The sequence below is a fragment of the Ursus arctos genome, chromosome X (genome assembly GCF_023065955.2).
Source record: "Ursus arctos isolate Adak ecotype North America chromosome X, UrsArc2.0, whole genome shotgun sequence".
Classification (NCBI taxonomy): domain Eukaryota; kingdom Metazoa; phylum Chordata; class Mammalia; order Carnivora; family Ursidae; genus Ursus; species Ursus arctos.
The window spans coordinates 43,388,932-43,409,643 of NC_079873.1; the positions used below are offsets into that span (position 1 = coordinate 43,388,932).

A 20,712-nucleotide genomic window follows, 5' to 3' on the forward strand; every position below is an offset into this window, starting at 1 on the left:
TGACTGGCGATTCTGAAATGTCTTTATTTCTCCATCAATTCTGAATGACAGCCTTGCTGGATAAAGGATCCTTGGCTGCATGTTTTTCTCTGAAAGAGCTTTAAAAATGCTCCCCCAACCCTTTCTCTCATTCCAGGTCTGTGTAGACAGGTCTGACGTAATTCTGATGCTTTTGCCTTGGTACGTGAGAAATTTCTTTGCCCTGGCCGCTTTCAATACTGTATCCTTGCATCTAATATTTGCGAAATGCACTATGACGTGACGTGGCGTAGGTTTGTCATGGTTGAGCTTGGGAGGGGTCCTCTCTGCCTCTTGGACACGAATGTTTGTTTCCCTTGCTAGATTAGGGAAGTTTTCAGCTACAATTTGTTCAAATATCTCTTCTAGACGTCTGTTTTTCTCCACCCCCTCGGGGATGCCGATGATTCTAACATTGGATCGTTTCATTGAGTCAGTAATCTCCCGTAACCTACATTCGTGGGCGTGGATTTTTTTAAGACCATCTTCTATTTTCATTTTTTCCTCTATTAACCCATCCTCCAATTCACTAACCCGTTCCTCTGCTTCTGCGACCCTGGCCGTCAGAGCCTCTACTTTTGCCTGCATTTGGCTCATAGAATTTTTAATTTCTGTCAGATTCGCTCTCATTTCTGTCCTTAGGGATTCTATATTCTCAGTAACCTTTTCGTTAATAGTTTTTTCAATTCTACTCATCATTTTGACCATTGTTACTCTGAATTCCATTTCTGATAATTTGGTTACATCCATATCCATTATTTCTGTGGCAGAGGCCATAGACTCACTGTCTTTTCTTTGCTGGGGGGGGGCTTCTCCTTCTTGTCATTCTGATGAGGAGAAGTTGCGGGGTTGTCCAGAGCCCAAATTATTGACTGGGTCCCAGGCCGTGCCCCTTGTTTTATAGGGATCTTAGGGATGTGGGCTTCTTCTTTAAAGATTTTATTTATTTATTTATGTGGCAGCCAACCAGCGAGAGAGGGAACAGAAGCAGGGGAGTGGGAGAGGAAGAAGCAGGCTCCCAGCGGAGGAGCCCGATGAGGGACTCCTTTCCGGAACGCCGGGATCACGCCCTAAGACGAAGGCAGGCGCTCAATGACTGCACCACCCAGGCGCCTCGGGTTGTGGGCTTCTTGATTTTTCAGCCTGCCTTCTGGGGGAGGGGCCTGCCGTGCCGATACTCAGGCAGCCCTGTTTGGGTAGAGTCTCCGCATCCCCTGCGAGGGGGGATGGGGATGGGCACTCTCTGAGCCAGTATTTCCAGGCTTTTGTTCTCTGGCGGCTTTCCCTGGCGGTTTGCTGTGCCTCTTCTGAGAGTCAGAGCAGCAGCGGCCGAATTTCAGCCTCTGTCACAGAACAGAGGGATTGCGGCCCGTTCTCTACTAATGTTCTGGCCACTTTAACTCTGTTTCTGTTGGTGCTGCTCAACCCTGCAGCGTCCCGGGATGTGCGCCCCACACCCGGCGTCCCAGCCCTCACTTCCAGGGCCGGCGCGTCTCTGTCCTTTGTGTTTCTAATGCCGCCAGCCGCCAGCCGCCCCGCGTGCGCTCCCGGATCTCCCGGTCTCAGTCTAGATCCAGTGAGCGCACCGGGATTCCGGTGTTCCGCGAGATGCCTGGTGGCGCGCGCACCCGGCTCACGGTCTCAGTCTGCTGTTTTGCGGGTGCCGACCGTGAGCCCCGCCCGCTCTCCCGTGCAAGTGGCTACCGCTTCCCGGCGCCCGAACACGGCGGCTCCCTCCCCCTTCCGTTTATCTTCTGATATCTGTGCACAGTTTCATGGCTCCCCGCTTCGTACCTCAATACTCAGCGCTGGAGATATTCATTTGTAGAGATCCAGATGCGTCTTCCTGCGTCTCAGGCTGGTTCCGTGGTTGTTTAGGCTGGTCTGGTACCTATCCAGCTCGACTCGGAGGACCGGCTGAAAACGGTGTCTCCTACTCCTCCGCCATCTTCGGGTAGAAATCAGAAAGTAGTTTTTTGAACAAATGACTATAGACAAACAAACTATAAACAAACAAACCAAAAAAAGCTTTGATTTATACCTTGCACCATTTTTATATATATCTATATCTACATAGATATGGATATACAGAACTCAAAGTGGATCATAAATCTAAACAAAAACTATAAAAAGAAAAGAAACATAGAAGAAAATCTTTGTAATTTGTGCTACTGGTAACACCATGTAAGTGAAAAGTTCCTTTTGTTTAAATCACCTAATTGAATAATTTTCTTTTTTTACACCAGGTTACTGGATTTCTTTTCTTTCCTTTTTTGACAAGATAGGTAGTGTTTTATGTCATAAATGAACCTGGCTTCACAAAATATATTTTAAATGAACTAAAAAATAAAAAGACTGACTCCTTTACAGTCATTTCTTGTGGCACGTTACTTTGGCAATTGTAATTAACAGTTAAATCCCCTATTGTGGCCCTTAATCACTTGATTTCTCTATCCCTTATTGACCCACCCACAGCCTTCACATATGGTATTATCCACAAATCCACATTTTGGATAAAGATGCAAAATATGTAAAAACATTAATAATATTCAGCAAATAAAAGTGAAACAAGGCAGGGGAAAGGTTTTAATTGTTTCCCTACTTGTTTGTAATGTACTTCACAAGTTCTATTTTGTCCCAGTTAAGAGATCGTGGCTAAAAATTCTCAATTCCCCTTCAGGGACAGTTTGCTAAGTCCAGCCCCTTCCCTTATCTGGCTCTAAATCCTGAATTACAACACTTACTGTCAGATGCCCAATATCCAGAGACATCTCCTTCTTCCATGGGCCCACAAAATTATTTAAAATACCCAATCCACAGGAAACCCATGAAACTTAACTAACCCCACTCTGCTTGCCCTATATAAGCTACATTCTACAGTTCCAGCTTGCTGTTACCCTTTTTCCAGGTGCAATCCCCTGTGTGGCCCTGTGTAGCAGCATTTTCACTTTTGTAGCTTGAAGTAATGAAGAGTTCTGTCTTTCATTTATCTAGGGATCATTGTACTGTGCATTGCCATCATCACAGCCTGACAAATACTGAAACACTGTTGGAAAGGGGACAAAAGTAATTTTAAATAAAATCTGTAGAAAAGAAAACAAAAATTAAACTTGATTTTAAAGATTAAAATGGGGGCACCTGGGTAGCTCAGTCACTTAAGCATCCAACTCTTGGTTTCAGCTCAGGTCATGATCTCATGGGTTGTGAGATTGAGCCTTGCATTGGGCTCCTTGCTCAGCAGGGAGTCTGCCTGAGATTCTCTCCTCTTCCCCCCCACTTCTCTCTCTCTCTCTCAAATAAGTAAATAAATCTTTTTTTAAAGAATAAAACGAAACAGATATCTTCAAAATTGATCCCTGATTGTAGATAACTTCTCAATGATTTCGACCCTGACACTACTCCAGTAATTCAAAAGGTGAAGTAAAAACTCTTACCAATTTATTCTAATTCAAGTGGCCCTCCAATGAAAAGGTTGTAGAAGCTGACAAGGCTGACACAGCATGGATTTTTCCTCTCTTGCTCTGGGGGGGGGCTAATGAGCCCTAGCAGTCAAGGGGTATCTGGAGACATTACCCTCTTGTGCTTTGGCTTCCCAGCAACTGTGATCCACCAAACCCTTCCCCCAGGTGGTAACAGTCTTCAGCCCTTCTTCCTCCAGGAAGCCTGGGCTTCAGGTATAGGCTCACACACAGTTGCTTCCTCATTCCCACCATCTTAGAAGACTCCAGCTGTGCTCTAGTCTTGACAGTCCTTACCACCTTCTGAATTCTTCTTCAAAGGAAAGCCAATTTTGGACTGGAGGGATAAGGGGCTCCTTTCTGGGCAAGAAATATGACCTATTTTTACCTTCAGTGTGGAAAAGGATGGGGGGGCTAAGACAGCCTTTCCCTCCAAATTTGTGGGAGACATAGACTTAGGATTTATGCTCTTGCCTTCCCTCACTTTAGAGCCCCTGGTCCAAGCTGACTCATCATATTCCTCCTCTGTGTCTCTGTGGGCAAACACTTCCAGCTCTATGCCACCAGGGAGGTTCCTTGATAGAGGACTCCAGTGTTCTGCTGTTGGTCTTTACCACCCCCTCACCGGCACACAGCTAAGCACTTAATTGCAAAGTGTCACCAATGACACCTACAAATCCATTCTTGTGATCATTTGACTTGGAAGGCAATGCAGCCACGCTTGCTTCTCAGAGTTTCTCTAAGTCGGTTCTCCTTTTGCAATAGTATTAGAGAACTGCACACCCCATACTGGCATATTCAACAACAAAACTGAACAGATCTAAAAGGGGCAAAGCAAAGATCCTCAGATTGGTGTAAACACTAGGCATCCAACAGCAGCAGCATAACAGATGGGAGTGGGGTGAGGTGGAAGGAGGGTGAAAGAGGAAATAGTCTAAAGAATCAGAGAGGAACAACACAGGTGTCCAAGAACAGAGATTGAACCATACAGCCTAACAATGGAGCCTAAATAAAACAAAAATAACTACAGTTCTGTAACTATATTCCATGTAAGAGGAAGAAAATCCTTGGTTGCTAATAAGATGCCACCACTGGGACTTTTGTAAATTATTCCAATATTCTAGAAAGCCAGCTGCTTTTGGATAATAAGGTATATGGTAAAACCAGATCATTAATTCCATGTGGTCTATAAAACAATTTTCTTGCTCGGAACTATCAAGAACGATACTACTACATTGTAGAAAACATTCAGTAAGATCACAGATGATCGTGTGTTGAGGAGTAGGACAGGCAATGAAAGAAAAACCAAGTGCAGACCAGGCAGGGTATATTCCAAACTCTATGAGGATGTAAGGAGTCCAATATAATCAGCTGGCTGATACACTATATTGAATTTAGAACCTCTTTTAAAAACACTCAGATTCGCAACTAATGAATCATCAAGCTTTACGTTGGAAACTGGGGATGTACTGTATGGTGACTAACATAATATAATAAAAAATCATTAAAAAAAAGGTACAAAAAAACCCCACTCAGATTGATAACATTCTCCTGATCTAAATTTATGTTTTCCCTCTTTGGGAAAGACTCTTCAGAATCCTTTCCCAAGTAGGTTACCCAGACGATGAGACACGAATTAGCAAAAACCTCTAGTTGTTGTTGTTGTTGTTGTTGTTGTTGTTGTTGTTGTTGTTCAGAATCCTTTCCCAAGTAGGTTACCCAGATGATGAGACATGAATTAACAAAATCCTCTAGTTGTTGTTGTTGTTCTTCTTCTTCTTTTTTATGTAACACTCTACTACAAGATATAACCTTATAACCATACTTCCTCTGAGTGGGATCCACTATAGTTACATGTTTGGAAATAATAGGAAATATCAAGACATGAGGAGAATTGAGATTTCCTTGCAAGGTGATTCATCAGCATCCTCAACCAATGCAAAAATAACCTCATCAGACAAGGGAATAGGGGCTGTTGTTTAGTCTGCCACGGAAGGTTCCCTTGGGTTTGGGGTTGAGGGACTTGAATCTTCTAAAGCCTCCAATAATACAGCCCTGATAATTTAAATGAGACGTTGACTCATAAAGCTGGTTTAAATAAGAACTTCAACAAAGTCATAGGCTGTTTTTGTTTTGTTTTGTTTTGTTACCTCCAAGTGGGTAAGCGTAAGAGTCAATGTTCTTATGATTGAAGGAGAAAACCCACAAGGGTGCACCTTAAAGAAAATAGAGGTATTGATTTAAATGGGACTAACAGAGCACAAAATTCTTGTGAAGGATAGCCAATCAGAATTACAGATCTTTTTTGAGTAAAAGGTAAATTTCTCAAGTTCTGCCCACCATCTCTGAAGTCCAGGTGTTTTTCAGAATCCTTTGCCAGTATACGGACAATGTATGAATCAGACTAGTTTCTATTTTTCTGCAACAACTTTCTGCTTGTTATCATAATGAGATTTCTCCAAGCAAGAGTTGGGAAGTTTTAAAAACCAAGTATTGGAACGAAATTGGTTACCAACACGAGAAACAAACTCAATCATAAGAAGCTTTAAACTTATGTGATGGAAAGGAAAATGATAAAAGAGGATTATTAGCAAACGTAAGATTTGCAATGAAAGTTGTCTCCACAACCAGATGTGAATTCACTGCTTACCTTAACATTGACATTATAAAGCTGGTGAGGCTGTGAATTCAACTCACCATTGTAAATTGGAACCTACAGTGCCAAACTTGCAACTTGTTGTTCAACTACCTCAGCCCTGCAGCTGAAAGAGAAACTTTGAGCATGATTATGGAGGTTTCAAGGTGGATCTTGAGCTGATTGCTTAAAGATTTTCTGTGGTTATTTTTCATTAAACTGTCTATACTTCAGTCCTTCAAATGTTCAGGCCCTTCCTACTACTGTTCTCCAGCAGCAATGACTTACATCCTGTCACCCTGCCTTCAGAAAGGAGCCTCATTCCAGGGACTACTGACTTTTCTTCTACAATTAGCTAACCTCTTGTCATTTTTGCTTAGAGTCTTTTTATAAGAAATGGCTCTTTTAGTTTAAAAGTCCCTAATAACAACATCCCCAGGTGAATTACTTACCTCATCCCATCTTCCCAGAGGTAATAGGACTGTCTTGAGTTTGGTATATTAGGTGATTATTTAATAAATTATTTAAACACTGCCCTCATGGGCTGAAAAATTCTCATTCCTAAGTACTGACTGGATTTTTACCGCTTTCAATCTCTAGCGCTGAGTATTGAGGTACGAAGTGGGGTAGCTGTGAAACCGCGCACAGATATCAGAAGATAAACGGAAGGGGGAGGGAGCCTCCGAGCTCGAGTGCCAGGAAGCGGTAGCCACCTACACTGGGGAGCCGGCCGGACTCGCGACGGGCACCTGCCAGAGAGGGGACTGAGACCCTGAGCCTGGGAATGCGCCCGAGTCCAAACTGAAAACCAGAGCTCCGGAGCGATCACTGGAACCGGATTGACACCGGGAGCTCAGGAGCACACGCGCGACCAGACTGAAAACCGGTGCTCCATAGTGCGAGAATCTCACTGAAACAGGGAGCTCGGGGGGGGGGGTGTGCGGGGGCGGCTGGCAGCTGGTGGGGTTAATAACACAAAGGACAGAGACGTGCCAGCCCTCATAGTGAGGGCTGGGACGCCGGCTGTGGGGTAAACAACCCGGGACGCTGCAGGGTTTTTAGCAGCACCAACAGAAACAGAGTTAAAGAGGCCAGGAGAGCTCAGTGGAGAGCGGACTGCGATCACTCTGTTCTGAGACAGAGGCTAGGATTCGGCCAGTGCTGCTCTGACTCTCAGAAGAGCTACAGAAAAATGACAGGGAAAGCCACCAGAGAACAAAAGCCCGGAAATAGGGGCTCACATTGTGCCAATCCCCTTCCCCCCTCACAGGGAACAGGGAGACTCTACCCAAACAGGGTTGCCTGAGTATGAGCACGGCAGGCCTCTCCCCCAGAAGGCAGGCTGAAAAATCAAGAAGCCCACATCCCTAAGGTCCCTATAAAACAATAGCACACTGCCTGGGTCCTGGTCAATTATTTGGGCTCTGGGCAACCCCGCAAACTCTCCTCATCAGAATGACGAGAAGGAGAAATCTCCCCAACAAAGAAAAGACAATAAGTCTTTGGCCTCTGTGACAGAACTGATTGATATGGATATAACCAAATTATCAGAAATGGAGTTCAGAGTAACAATGGTCAAGATGATGTGTAGACTTGAAAAAAAATATTAACAAAAATATTAACAAGAATAGAGATTCTCTAAGGGTGGAAATGAGAGAGAATCTGGCAGAAATTAAAAATGCTATGAACCAAATGCAGTCAAAACTAGACGCTCTGATGGACAGGGTAAATGAGGCAGAAGAAAGAATTAGTGAATTGGAGGACGGGATGGTAGAAGAGAAAGCTAAAACAGAAACTAGGCTCAAAAAAATCCAATCTCAAGAATGTAGGTTATGGGAGATTAATGACTCAATGAAACATTCCAATGTCAGAATCATCGGCATCCCCGAGGGCGTGGAGAAAGAGAGAGGTCTAGAAGAGATATTTGAACAAATTGTAGCTGAAAACTTCCCTACTCAAGCAAAAAACAAGCATTCGTGTCCAAGAGGCAGAGAGGACCCCTCCCAAGCTCAACCATGACAAAGCTATGCCACGTCACGTCATAGTGCATTTCGCATATATTAGATCCAAGGATACAGTATTGAAAGCGGCCAGGGCAAAGACATATCTCATGTACCAAGGCAAAAATATTACAATTATGTCAGACCTGTCGACACAGACCTGAAATGAGAAAAAGGGTTGGGGGGGCAATTTTAAAGCTCTTTCAGAGTAAAACATGCAGCCAAGGATCCTATATCCAGCAAGGCTGTCATTCAGAATTGATGAAGAGATAAGGACCTTCCAGAATCAGCAGTCACTGACCAATTTCACAACCACGAAACCAGCCCTACAGGAGATATTAAGATGGGTTCTATAAAAGTAAATAAGCCCCAAGAGTGATACTGAACAGAAAGTTACAATCTATACAAAGACTTTACAGGCAACATGACATCATTAAAATCGTATCTCTCAATAATCACTCTCAATGTGAATGGCCTAAATGCTCCCATAAAACACCACAGGGTTGCAGATTGGATAAAAAGACATGACCCATTCATTTTTTGTCTACAAGAGACTCATTTTGAATCTAAAGATACATCCAGACTGAAAGTGAAGGGATGGACAACCATTTTTCATGCCAATGGACCTCAAAAGAAACCTGGGGTAGCAATTCTCATATCAGACAGATTGGATTTTAAACTAAAGACTAGTTAGAGATACATAAGGACACTATATTATTCTTAAAGGATGTATCCAACAAGTGGATATGACAATTATAAATGTCTATACCCCTAACAGGGGAGCACCAAGATACACAAGCCAACTCTTAACCAGAATAAAGAGACATATAGATAAAAACATGTTAATAGTAGGGGACCTCAACACTCAACTATCAGCAATAGACAGATCACCTAAGCAGAAAATCAACAAAGAAACAAGAGCTTTGAATGCCATACTAGACCAGATGGACCTCAGAGATATATACAGAACACTACACCCCAGGACAACAGAATACTCATTCTTTTCGAATGCACATGGAACGTTCTCCAGAATAGATCATATGCTGGGTCACAAAACAGGTCTCAACCGATACCAAAAGACTGAAATTATTCCCTGCATATTCTCAGACCACGTTTTGAAATTGGAACTCAATCACAAGGAAAAATTTGGAAGAAACTCAAACACTTGAAAACTAAGAACCATCCTGCTCAAGAATGATTAAATAAACCAGGAAATCAAAAATCAATTTAAACAATTTATAGAGACCAAAGAGAATGAAAACACAACGGTCCAAAACCTATGGGACATTGCAAAGGCAGTCCTAAGGGGAAAATACATAGCCATCCAAGACTCACTCAAAAGAATAGAAAAATCTAAGATGCCGTTTTTATATTCTCACCACAAGAAGCTGGAACAGGAACAGAAGAACAAGCCTTATCCATGCACGAGAAAGCAGTTGATCAAGATTAGAGCAGAGATCAATGAATTAGAAACCAGGAATACAGTAAAGCAGATCCACAGAACTAGAACCTGGTTCTTAGAAAGAATAAATAAGATCTATACGCCACTGGCAAGACTTAGTCAAAGGAATAGAGAAAGGAACCAAATTAATAAAATTATGAATGAAAAGGGAGAGGTCACAACCAACACCAATGAAATAGGAAGGAACATTAGAAACCTTTATCAACAGCTTTATGCCAATAAATTAAACAACCTGGAAGAAATGTATGCCTTCCTGGAAACCTATAAACTACCAAGACTGAAACAGGAAGAAATTGATTTTTTAAAAAGACCAATTAATTATGAAGAGATTGAAGCATGATTAAAAATCTTCGGAAAAACAAAACGCAAGGGCCTGATGGATTCCCTGGGGAATTCTACCAAACATTCAAAGAAGAAATAAAACCCATTCTCCTGAAGCTGTTGCAAAAAATAGAAACAGAAGGAAAATTACCAAACTCTTTCTATGAGGCCAGTATTACCTTGATCCCCAAACCAGGCAAAGACCCCATCAAAAAGGAGAATTACAGACTGATATCCCTGGTGAATATGGACGCCAAAATCTCAACAAGATCCTAGCTAATAGGATCCAACAGTACATTAAAAGGATTATCGATCATGACCAAGTGGGATTCATCCCTGGGATGCAAGGGTGGTTCAACACTCGCAAATCAATCAGTGTGATTGGTCATATCAACAAGAAAAGAGTCAAGAACCATATGAGCCTCTCAATAGATGCAGAAAGAGCATTTGACAAAATATAGCATCCTTTCCTGATTAAAACACTTCAGAGTGTAGGGATAGAGGGTACATTCCTCAATTTCATAAAAACCATCTATGAAAAGCCTACAACAAATATCATTCTCAATGGGGAAAAGCTGGAAGCCTTTCCCTTAAGATCAGGAACACGACAAGGATGCCCACTCTCACCATTATTATTCAACATGGTACTAGAAGTCCTTACAACAGCAATCAGACAACAAAAAGGGATAAAAGGTATCCAAATTGGCAAAGAAGAAGTCAAAGTGTCTCTCTTCACAGATGACATGATATTTTATATGGAAAACCCAAAAGAATCCACCCCCAAACTACTAGAAGTTATAGAGCAATTTGGTGATGTGGTGGGATACAAAATCAATGCTCAGTTGCATTTCTATGCACGAACAATGAGACTGAAGAAAGAGAAATTAGGGAATCCATTCTATTTACAATAGCACCAAAAATCATATGTTATCTCAGAATTAACTTAACCAGAGACGTAAAGATCAATATTCTAGAAACTACAAATCACTCTTGAAAGACACTGAAGAAGACACACAAAGATGGAAAAATATTCCATGCTCATGGATCAGAATAATTAACATAGTTAAAATGTCCACGCTACCCAGAGCAATCTACACTTTCAATGCCATCCTGATCAAAATACCAATGACATTTTTCAAAGAACTGGAACAAACAGCCCTTAAATTTGTGTGGAACCAGAAAAGGCCCCATATCGCCAAGGAATTGTTGAAAAGGAAAAACAAAGCTGGGGGCAACACATTGCCGGATTTGAAGCTATACTACAAACTGTGATCACCAAAACAGCATGGTACTGGCACAAAAACAGACACATAGACCAGTGGAACAGAATAGAAAACCCAGAAATGGACCCTCGGCCCTGTGGGCTACTAATCTTTGACAAAGCAGGAAAAAACATCCAGTGGAAAAAAGACAGTCTCTTCACTAAATGTTGCTGGGAAAATTGGACAGCTACATGCAAAAGAATGAAACTTGACCACTCTCTCACACCATACACAAAGATAAACTCCAAATGGATGAAAGACCTCGAGGTGAGACAGGAATCCATCAAAATCCTCAAGGAGAACATAAGCTGCAACCTCTTTGACATCGGCCACAGCAACTTTTTCATGACACATCTCCAAAGGCAAGAGAAACAAACGAAAAAATGAACATCTGGGACTTCATCAAGGTAAAAAGCTTCTGCACAACCAAGGAAACAGAAAAAAAACTAAGAGGCAACCCACGGAATGGGAGAATATATTTGCAAATGACACTACAGATAAAAGACTGGTATCCAAGATCTGCAAAGATCTTCTCAAACTCAATACACAAGAAACAAATAAACAAATCAGAAAATGGGTAGAAGATATGAACAGACACTTTTCCAATGAAGACATACAAATGGCGAACAGACACATTAAGAAATGTTCAAAATCATTAGCCATCAGGGAAATTCAAATCAAAACCACACTAAGATACCACCTTATGCCAGTTAGAATGGCAAAAATTGACAAGGCAAGAAACAACAATTGTTGGAGAGGATGTGGAGATAGGGTATCCGTCCTACATTGTTGGTGGGAATGCAAGTTGGTACAGCCACTCTGCAAAACAGTGTGGAGGTCCCTTAAAAAGTTAAATATTGAGCTACCCTATGATCCAGCCATTGCACTACTGGGTATTTACCCCAAAGATACAGACGTAGTGAAGAGAAGGGCCATATGCACCCCAATGTTCATAGTAGCATTGTCCACGAGAGCTAAATTGTGGAAGGAGCCGAGATGCCCTTCAACAGATGACTGGATTAAGAAGATGTGGTCCATGTATACAATGGAATATTACTCAGCCTTCAAAAAGAATGATTTCTCAACATTTGCTGCAACATGGATGGCACTGGAGGAGATAATGCTAAGTGAATAAGTCAAGCAGAGAAAGGCAATTATAATATGGTTTCACTCATTTATGGAACATAAGAAGTAGGAAGATTGGTAGGGGAAGAAAGGGGGAGTAATCAGAAGGGGGAATGAAGCATGAGAGACTATGGACTCTGTGAAACAAACTGAGGGCTTCAGGGGGTGGCATGAGATAGGGTGGTGATGGGTATTGAGGAGGGCACTATTGCATGGTGCACTGGGTGTTATTCACAAGTAATGAATCATGGACCTTTGCATCAAAAACTAGGGATGTACTGTATGATGACTAACATAATATAATAAAAAAATATATTATTATAAAAAAAAAGCTACTTGCTCACCAGGGTCCTCTTCCTTTCCTTCATTTCCATATACTACCTGAAACATTCAACTGGTAAGTTATATAGCAGCAAATAGTAAGTGAAATCACACACACAACTTACTAGCTACAGTAAGGAGAGTTTATGATTCTATGGGCTTCATCAACATAACACTGCTATCACAAGAATGTCTTGCCTAGGAAGACAAATGTTGAAAATAACTTATTGTCCATTCCAGGAACTACCTGAGGATCCATCAACTCTTCAATAAAAAGTGCAAAATGACATTTTTCAACCACAAGAAACTTTGAAACGTCTTAATGTTCTTGCCTTGCTATATCCACAAAACCTAAACCATTCTATCACACTTCTTACCCAATCTTAATCACACTGTCTCCTAACACTGAATGCCTGGCTCGATACCAGCTTCGAAATCTGACTAAATACCTCTCCTGCCCCGCCACCTCCAATAATCTGCTAAGCCTCTTCCAGGTAGTACTTTCCCTGACAGTGTTATTCAATAGAGTCAACTTTGCTTATCAAGCTATTTGCCTGATATTTGGGAATTACAATATATGAGCAGCATAGTCACCATTACTGAACACCACCAACACAGGGGACTGAGCTTAAATCTCAGGACCAATATCTACAGAACTTTCTGAACCACACACTGAATGACTACAGATACATACAGAGAAATTAGAAGTTAGTAACCAATCCAGTGACTTAAATGTGCAGTACACAGAAAAAAACCAAACAGGTATTAATGTGTTCATCATGCAGAGGTGAGAAAATTCATTCAAGTATGACACAACAACCAAAAGCAAAACAAGAAACAACTAATCAAAACGTAGAAAATAGATATTAAAGTAATTAATAGCTACTTTCATCACAATTATTTCCCTGATAAACATTAGGCACCAATGGTGAGTTGCGGCTCTCTGTCCCCAAAGTACCTGGATGCATAGGAGAGATTGGGTATTGGAAAGGCAGACTGTTGAAGCCTCTGTTCTTCTCCTGGGCTAACCCCATGGTTGCGAGTCTCTGCAGCAGCACAGGCGGGAAAACCTCAACCCACCCTGCACGCGCCCAACTCTGCGCGCATGCTCATTGCTGTGAGAGAACAGTGCGCATGCTCATTGCTCTGAGCAACTGTTGCTGGGCATGCGCATTGCAGCCCAGGTTCTGTGAGCGGAGCTGAGATCGATTGAGATGGTCGTGTTCTCTCTGCCCTGAGCTTTCTCGCTACCTGAATTCAACTGGTAGGTCCCTGGATCAGTCCTTCCAGGAGTTTAAGTGTGAGGCAGGATGGGGAGGGAGCCAGTGGGCGTCGGGCAGGTGGGGAGTGTAGATCTGTGGCATCCTAGGTGGAAGTTCCGAGGAGCTAGCGCCCTTTTCCTCACAGGCTTTGCGGCCGCCATTGCGCTCATCTTCGTGGTGGGGCCGGAGCAAGTGAGGATGGTGGGCCGAGGAGGGGAAATGACGACACGGTGAGGCCTGGCCCCGGGGGTGGGGGTTCTGTGCGCTCTTTAGCTGAGGTATCTGGGTCCTGGAAACACCTGCAACTGTCAGCAGAGCACAGAAGCCAGGAATCTCAGTGGGACCCTGGGCAGGGAGCAGACCAGGCGGTATAAGAAAGGCCAGGAAGCAGGGAATGCTGGGGGCTTGTAACTGGGTCCCCCAAGATTTGTAGTGCACTTTGCAGAGTATCAAGTTAGGAGCCGGCCGATGGGTCTGTTGCGCCGCTAGACATCAGAACCCTCGTAGTGCGAAGACAACTACAGACAGTATAAGAAGGATTGTTTCTATGTTCCAACAAAACATTATTTAAGGCAGTAAAATGAGCCTAGTAAATGGGAATGAGACCAAAGCAGCAATGACTCAGGTTTCAATGTCCAGCACTGTTTTCTCAAACACCTTTGTACTGGGCAATCTAGCTGTGATTAAGCCTCGTGTTTTAGCCTGTCCAAAAGGTGATTTCACGGCCAGCCTGGCTGATGGAAACGATCTTGCATCCCATGTATTTGGTGTGATTGCAGCGTGTACGCTTTCCTCCATACTAGGTGGTCTTTCAAAGTATTTTCAAGGTAAAAAAAAAAATGAAACCTTTTTGGCCTTGGAAGAGGTATACCTCTCCTTTAGAGTACGTTTTCCAAATACCAATATTCTCCTTTCAGGGTGAACTATGAGTGGCCGAGTCGGATCAAGATCCAAGTCCAATCAAAGAAAGGATGATCAAGGGTCTAACCAGCATGTGGCTGTGAGTACTTCCAGATCCGATGTTTTTGAATGCCGTACATTTATTGCTCTGAAAATTTTGAGGAGCTGCAAACATACAGATGCAGTGATAAAAGCTTCTCTGCTGGTAGAGGGAAGGAAACATTGAACCAGAAAGAATCCATATTTCTGTTGCCTGTGGAAATACACCCTATGGCTTCTTTGTCATGGTTATTAACAACCAAATGTGCATGCCCATCCCAACATCCTTTACAGTAGACTCTAAAGTGCTTGAGGCTACCTCTTGTTAGAGTAGCCGCTATGTGGGAGAGTAATTTTTAAGAAGTCCATAGAATCATGATGTGGGAGTCTCTTTGTGCTTATTCATTATTTGATAGCAAAATCTGTTATGTATATTTATTCTGTTAGCATGTATTAACGACACACTTTTTTATCTGTGCACAAACACACAGGGGCAGCAGCCCAGTGATGAGCACCCGAAACAGGAGGCGGCACCGCTTGCAAGTCAAGACATTATAGCTGATCAAGGGAAGGAAGTTGAAGGAGCACCTGTGGCTCAAGGTGAAGGGAAAGGGACGCAGAATGTCTGCAGGGGCAGGGTGTGTGTGTGCATCATAAGCTATGACGTACCAGAACAGGAAGAAATAACACATGAGAAGAGAATCTCAGTCATTTCCGGAAAGTGGGTTGAAAATGTGAAGAGAGTATCATGTGCAGCTTCATGTAGTCCTTTGCCGTAATGAATCTCCCCTGCTTCCTCAAGAATGAATCGGTGTGCTTGAAAATGCAGTCTTTCCTAAATTAGAGGAAAATGTTTCACTAACTACAAAACTATACATCGTTTCACTGGTTTAATTTGTTCTTCTTAGAACATTTTGTGTGGCCTTTTCACTCATTTCATCCAAAGCGTAAACAGTTTTCAGCAGCATAAGCAGAGTGCCAACTCAGCATATCCTATGCCATATGGAATAAAGCCGGTTTGCATTGGGATGGGAGCCCCATTTTATAAATGAGAAAACTAGATCTCAGGGATTGTGGCTTGCCAAAGACCGCTTGACACATGGAAAGGTAATTCATTCTTCGTTACAAGGTTCGTGTTCTTGGGGAACCTGGCTGGCTCAGTCGATAGAGCGTGTGACTCTTGACCTCGGGGTTGACAGTTCAAGGCCCATACTGAGTGTAGAGATTACCTAGAATAAGAAATTTTAAAGAGGTTTGTGTTCTGCCTACCATCTGTGTTGTGGTACAAATAAGTACATGGTTTTGTATAGAATGCTTACTACTCAGAGGTGTCCGTACTGTAAAGTAGCTTACTACTGGTACAGGAATCAATCTAGTTCAGAGGAGCAGGAGAGAGACTCCAGGAAAGAGCTCAATGAATGAGCGCCACTGTCTGATTATTCGTATGATACGGTACGTTTCGTAAGAGCTGGGTAATTCAGGAAAGTGGCCTTAGGGTCACTATATTAGTATGATTTTTAAGTGGCTTTAAAAGGTATTGAAATACCTTTATGAGTAGGGAAATCAAAAGTATCTTAAATGATCATGAAATAAGAAAGGAGTGTCTTCCAAATATAGCCTTTTCACCAAGTACTTGTGGTGAATTATTGACACCATTCAGGCCATGGGTTATGTTAGAAATTTGCAGTTAAGAGGGTTCCACAAGGGGCGCCTGAGTGGTTCAGTGGGTAAATAGTCTGCCTTCAGCTCAGGTCAATGATCCTAGGGGTCCTGGGATTGAGTCCCACATTGGGCTCCCTCCCCAATGGGGAGCCTACTTCTCCCTCTCCTCCTTGCTTGTGCTCTCTCTCACTATCTTTATCTCTCTCTCAAATAAATAAATAAGTAAAATCTTTAAAAAAAAGGGCTCCACGAACCTCTTCCTGACAACAAAGTCCATTAATTTCTTTCCACTCTACCTCCTGTATTCTCACTGTAAGACAGTAGTTGGACTGTTAATCACTAATGTTTTGCTGTTGATTTTGGACCTTTGTTCTGTGCATGACTCCTTTATCCTAAGTTCCCTACAGGGACTTTGCACTTAAATCAAACTAGTAAGATTTGACAAAATAACTTGCAGGTTGCCCTAATACGGAATGGGTGTCACTAGTGTAGGATTTGTGACAGGCCCACACGCACACTCAGCTAATCCTTCAGAAAACTACATTCTACTTTTAAATAAACTCTTACGCATGGTATAGACTTGATTTCGTAGTTAGCTGATGCTCTCTTTTCTTAGAACACTATGGTAATATAAAGGAAATGAAGTGCAGTGGGCTTTATCTTTAGAAAATCACTTAAAATAAAACATATCATACTACAGGGAAACAAGGATGGGCAATGCATGTTTCCATCACATCTTTTTTTTTTATCACACTAGCCTATAGGCTCTTATTTATTTGTATTTCATATTCACTGCTTAAATTTTGATTACGTTTGTGTTTCAAGGACCGGACCTGGAGGCTGATCTCCAGGAGCTGCCTCAGGGAAAGGCTGGGGGTATAACTGAAGATGACCCTGAGGTCAAGGGGACAAGCCTGCCCTTCTTAGAGCCCATTAAAATGCCGGAAGCAGGTATGTTATCCATTCACAGTGCAAAGTATGAGGGTCTTTTCCTGAATATTCTATCTTTATTTAAATAGATATAACTTTCAGGATACATTCAAAACAGAGTTTACCTATGAAGACACTGTCCCCAGTATTTCAAACCCGAACATCCTGACGGCCTGACTTACACACTAGTGGATATAGAAACAAACTGGGTCAAAGCCTTATTGAATCATAAAATATGAAAACAGTTCCTTTTTTTGAGTATAAATAATCTGGCAGAGACCTGATAATATTGAGATACTTTTGTAGGTTCTGCTTTTATCAAACACAATATTCATTTGGATTAAATATTATGCTGAGGCACTGAAGTAGGTTCTACTACCAGCTCTAACATAACTTGTGTGATTCTCGGAGAATCCCTTAACGTTGGAACCCATGTTTACTCATATATATATGGAATTCAATTCAGATATATTACACTCATTTATAATGCTGACTTGTGTATTCTGTGGTTCTGTTGGCTGCCATATGTAGAATACAAAGATGTTCCATTTCGCATGATTTTTTTTATCAGACAACGTCTTTGGTCAAATTTTAACATGTGAATTGAGATTTGACTGCCGCTGAAAACAACAAAACACAATGGTTGCTCCATGGGCTTCTCTGTGGAGACTAGGATACCTATTCCTGCTGCTGTTGGTTTTTTTCCCAAATGTTTATTTAAATTCTAGTTAGTTAACATGTAGTGTAATATTGATGTCTGGAGTAGAATTCAGTGATTCATCAGTTACATCTAACACCCAGTTAGATCACAACAAGTGCCTCCTTAATACCCATCACCCATTTAGCCCATTCCCGACCCATCTTCCTCCATCAACACTCAGGTTGTTCTCTGTAGTTAAGAGACTCATGGTTTGTTTCCCTCTCTCTTTTTTTTTTCCATCCCGTATGTTCATATGTTTTGTTTCTTAAATTCCACATATGAATGAAATCATGCTATGTGTTTTTCTCTGACTGGTTATTTCGTTAGCAAAATACACTCTAGGTCCATCCACATCGTTGAAAATGGCAAGATTGCACCATTTTGATGGCTGAGTCATATTCCACCATATACCACCTCTTCTTTACCCATTCATCAGTTGATGGACGTTTGGGCTCTTTCCATAGTTTGGCTATTGTTGATAATGCTGGTATAAACATTGGGGTGCTTGTAGCCCTTTGACTCTGTAGTTTTCTGTCCCTTGGGTAAAAACCTCCTCTTGTAACTGCTGGGTCACAAGGTGGTTAGTTCTCTTTTTAACTGTTTTAGGATCCTCCATACAGTTTTCCACAGGGACTGTACCAGTTTGCATTCCCACCAAGAGTGTAAGAGGGTTCCCCTTTCTCCACATCCTCGCCTACATCTCTTGTTTCCTGGGTTGTTAGTTTTACCCATTCTGACAGGTGTGAAATACGTGATCATATAATCTATTCGACAAACTGGAACACCGTTAGGGCACACACCGGCACGGCAAATGGTTACCCTACTTGATCAACGGCATAAGGGATCAACTAGCTGACAAAAACAGTTTTCTGCTTAAGCGCAACAAAGAATAAATTACATGTGGTACTTAGTAGTTTCTCTGCTAACATCACTTAAACAGTAACCAGCTTGGCATTATTACTTCAGCATCATATATTCAGAATATTATTTCAAGTTCAAGAAGCCTTTAAAGGATACTTACACCTAAATTTGTTTTTCAGTTCTTTGCGTGTTGTATGTAGTTTTTGTAAAACTACGTTTGGTTTTTGCTTTCCATTTGAAACTACCTTTAATAGGCTCCTTTAGTTTTGTGTGTTGCGAACCTCAACTGTCTTCGTGTTTTGTTGTACCAGTGGAAAGTGTGGTGTGTTCAAAACATACTGGTAAAATATATGCTTGGAATTCTGTCTTATACAATGAAAAGTATAGTGTCCTTCCTGTACCATTAGTTTACTCGAAATACAATTCTGCTGAGTAATGTTTCCCACTGTTACGTCCTTATCTTACAGGTGAAGGACAGCCCCAGATTTAAACAAGGACAAGCTGAAGCATGCAGACTACTCTTATGTGCGGTACTTCACTGTTGAAATTCTCTCAATAAAGTTTTACAGACTTCCTCCAAAGAATCTTTTGAAATCTTGTGTTAAACTTATTCTAAGTAGGGGGTGCCTGGGTGGCTCAGTCACTTAAGCAGCTGACTCTTGGTCTCAGCTCAGGTCATAATGCCTTGGTCATGGGGTGGACCCCGAGTTGGGCTCTGTGCTCCATGGGGAGTCAGCTTGAAAGATTCTGTCCCTCTGCCTCTGTTCCCTCCCTCCCTCCTTCCCTCCCTCTCTCTCTCTCTCTCAAATGTATAAATACATCTTTAAAGAAAAACTTCTTCTCAGTAGTAGTGAAGAGGAAAATTGACCAGAGCATGCCCAGGCCAGGAAGCCCCAGAAGATGGAAAGTTATTAACAATAAGCTAGAGATACTTCAGACCCTTCTGCTTTTGTAAACAGGCTTAAGGCCACAGACACCCTGCACTATTGTTCCAGCCTGCAGTAGCCCCCACTCCCCCAGTTTAAACCCACCTACCAGCAATCAGCTTAGTCCTTGGAACCTGACTGCCTGCAATCCCCTGTAAAAGCCCTGTAACCCCGTTGCCCAGGGCCCAGAATTTCGAGCTCGAGCTCATCTGGGACTGCCGGCGTAAAATAAATCTGTGTTCTCCTACTTCTCCGAGTGCTACTTGGTCTCTCACTGCTCTGATTCTTATTTTACTGCAACATTTCTGGAGGCCCTGCGAGATTCCAACTGTTCTGGCCCCTTGAGCCACCAGCTGGTGGCTTGACTGCACCGGAGTAGGGAGGAACTTGGGATCGAACCAAGGCAGCATGCCCCCCAACAGTATTCTGGGTCCTCCTTCACCCCGGATATCCAACCTTCCAGGCAGTCTTGCCCTGGCTGGCTCCAAGGAGAAGTGGACCAACTCTCCTGGGAACTCATCTGGACTCGGTAAGCATCCCGGAATTTGTAGTCAGGACCTGCTCCAGTGATTAGAAAGGAAGCATGGCCACCTTTCAGTAATATCCCTAAGGAATTCCACAGGTTGGGGACATCCAAGGGGGGTGGTCACACAGGATAGGAACCTCTGGAAAGGGGGGACAGTAAAGAAGATCTGAAAGGAATTCCACAGGTCAGAGCTCTCAAATTCTCTACTTCCCAAATAAGAGCCAGGCCACTTCCAAGCAAAGCTGTCTTTATCCCATAAAGGAAGAGCATTACCTGGACAAAGCCTTAATAGAGTCTTGCAGGT

At 42.4% G+C, this 20,712-nt stretch overlaps 1 protein-coding gene across 1 annotated transcript; it reads left to right on the top strand.

Moving 5' to 3' along the window:
- The first annotated feature begins 14,779 nt into the window (after positions 1-14,779).
- Positions 14,780-19,503, top strand: LOC130543565 (P antigen family member 3-like). The gene is made up of 4 exons (XM_057311228.1): positions 14,780-14,864; positions 15,295-15,403; positions 17,291-17,416; positions 19,424-19,503. The coding sequence occupies exons 1-4, from the start codon at positions 14,790-14,792 to the stop codon at positions 19,444-19,446; spliced, it is 333 nt and encodes a 110-aa protein (XP_057167211.1). The 5' UTR covers positions 14,780-14,789; the 3' UTR covers positions 19,447-19,503.
- Positions 19,504-20,712: the final 1,209 nt, after the last annotated feature.

What these genes read in the sequence shown, in the direction of transcription:
- LOC130543565 (XM_057311228.1), top strand. Translation starts at nt 14,790, where the DNA reads ATGAGTGGCCGAGTCGGATCAAGATCCAAGTCCAATCAAAGAAAGGAT. An exon ending in AGGAGCACCTGTGGCTCAAG is followed by an intron (nt 15,404 to 17,290) that starts GTGAAGGGAAAG and finishes TTGTGTTTCAAG; the next exon opens with GACCGGACCTGGAGGCTGAT. An exon ending in CATTAAAATGCCGGAAGCAG is followed by an intron (nt 17,417 to 19,423) that starts GTATGTTATCCA and finishes CTTATCTTACAG; the next exon opens with GTGAAGGACAGCCCCAGATT.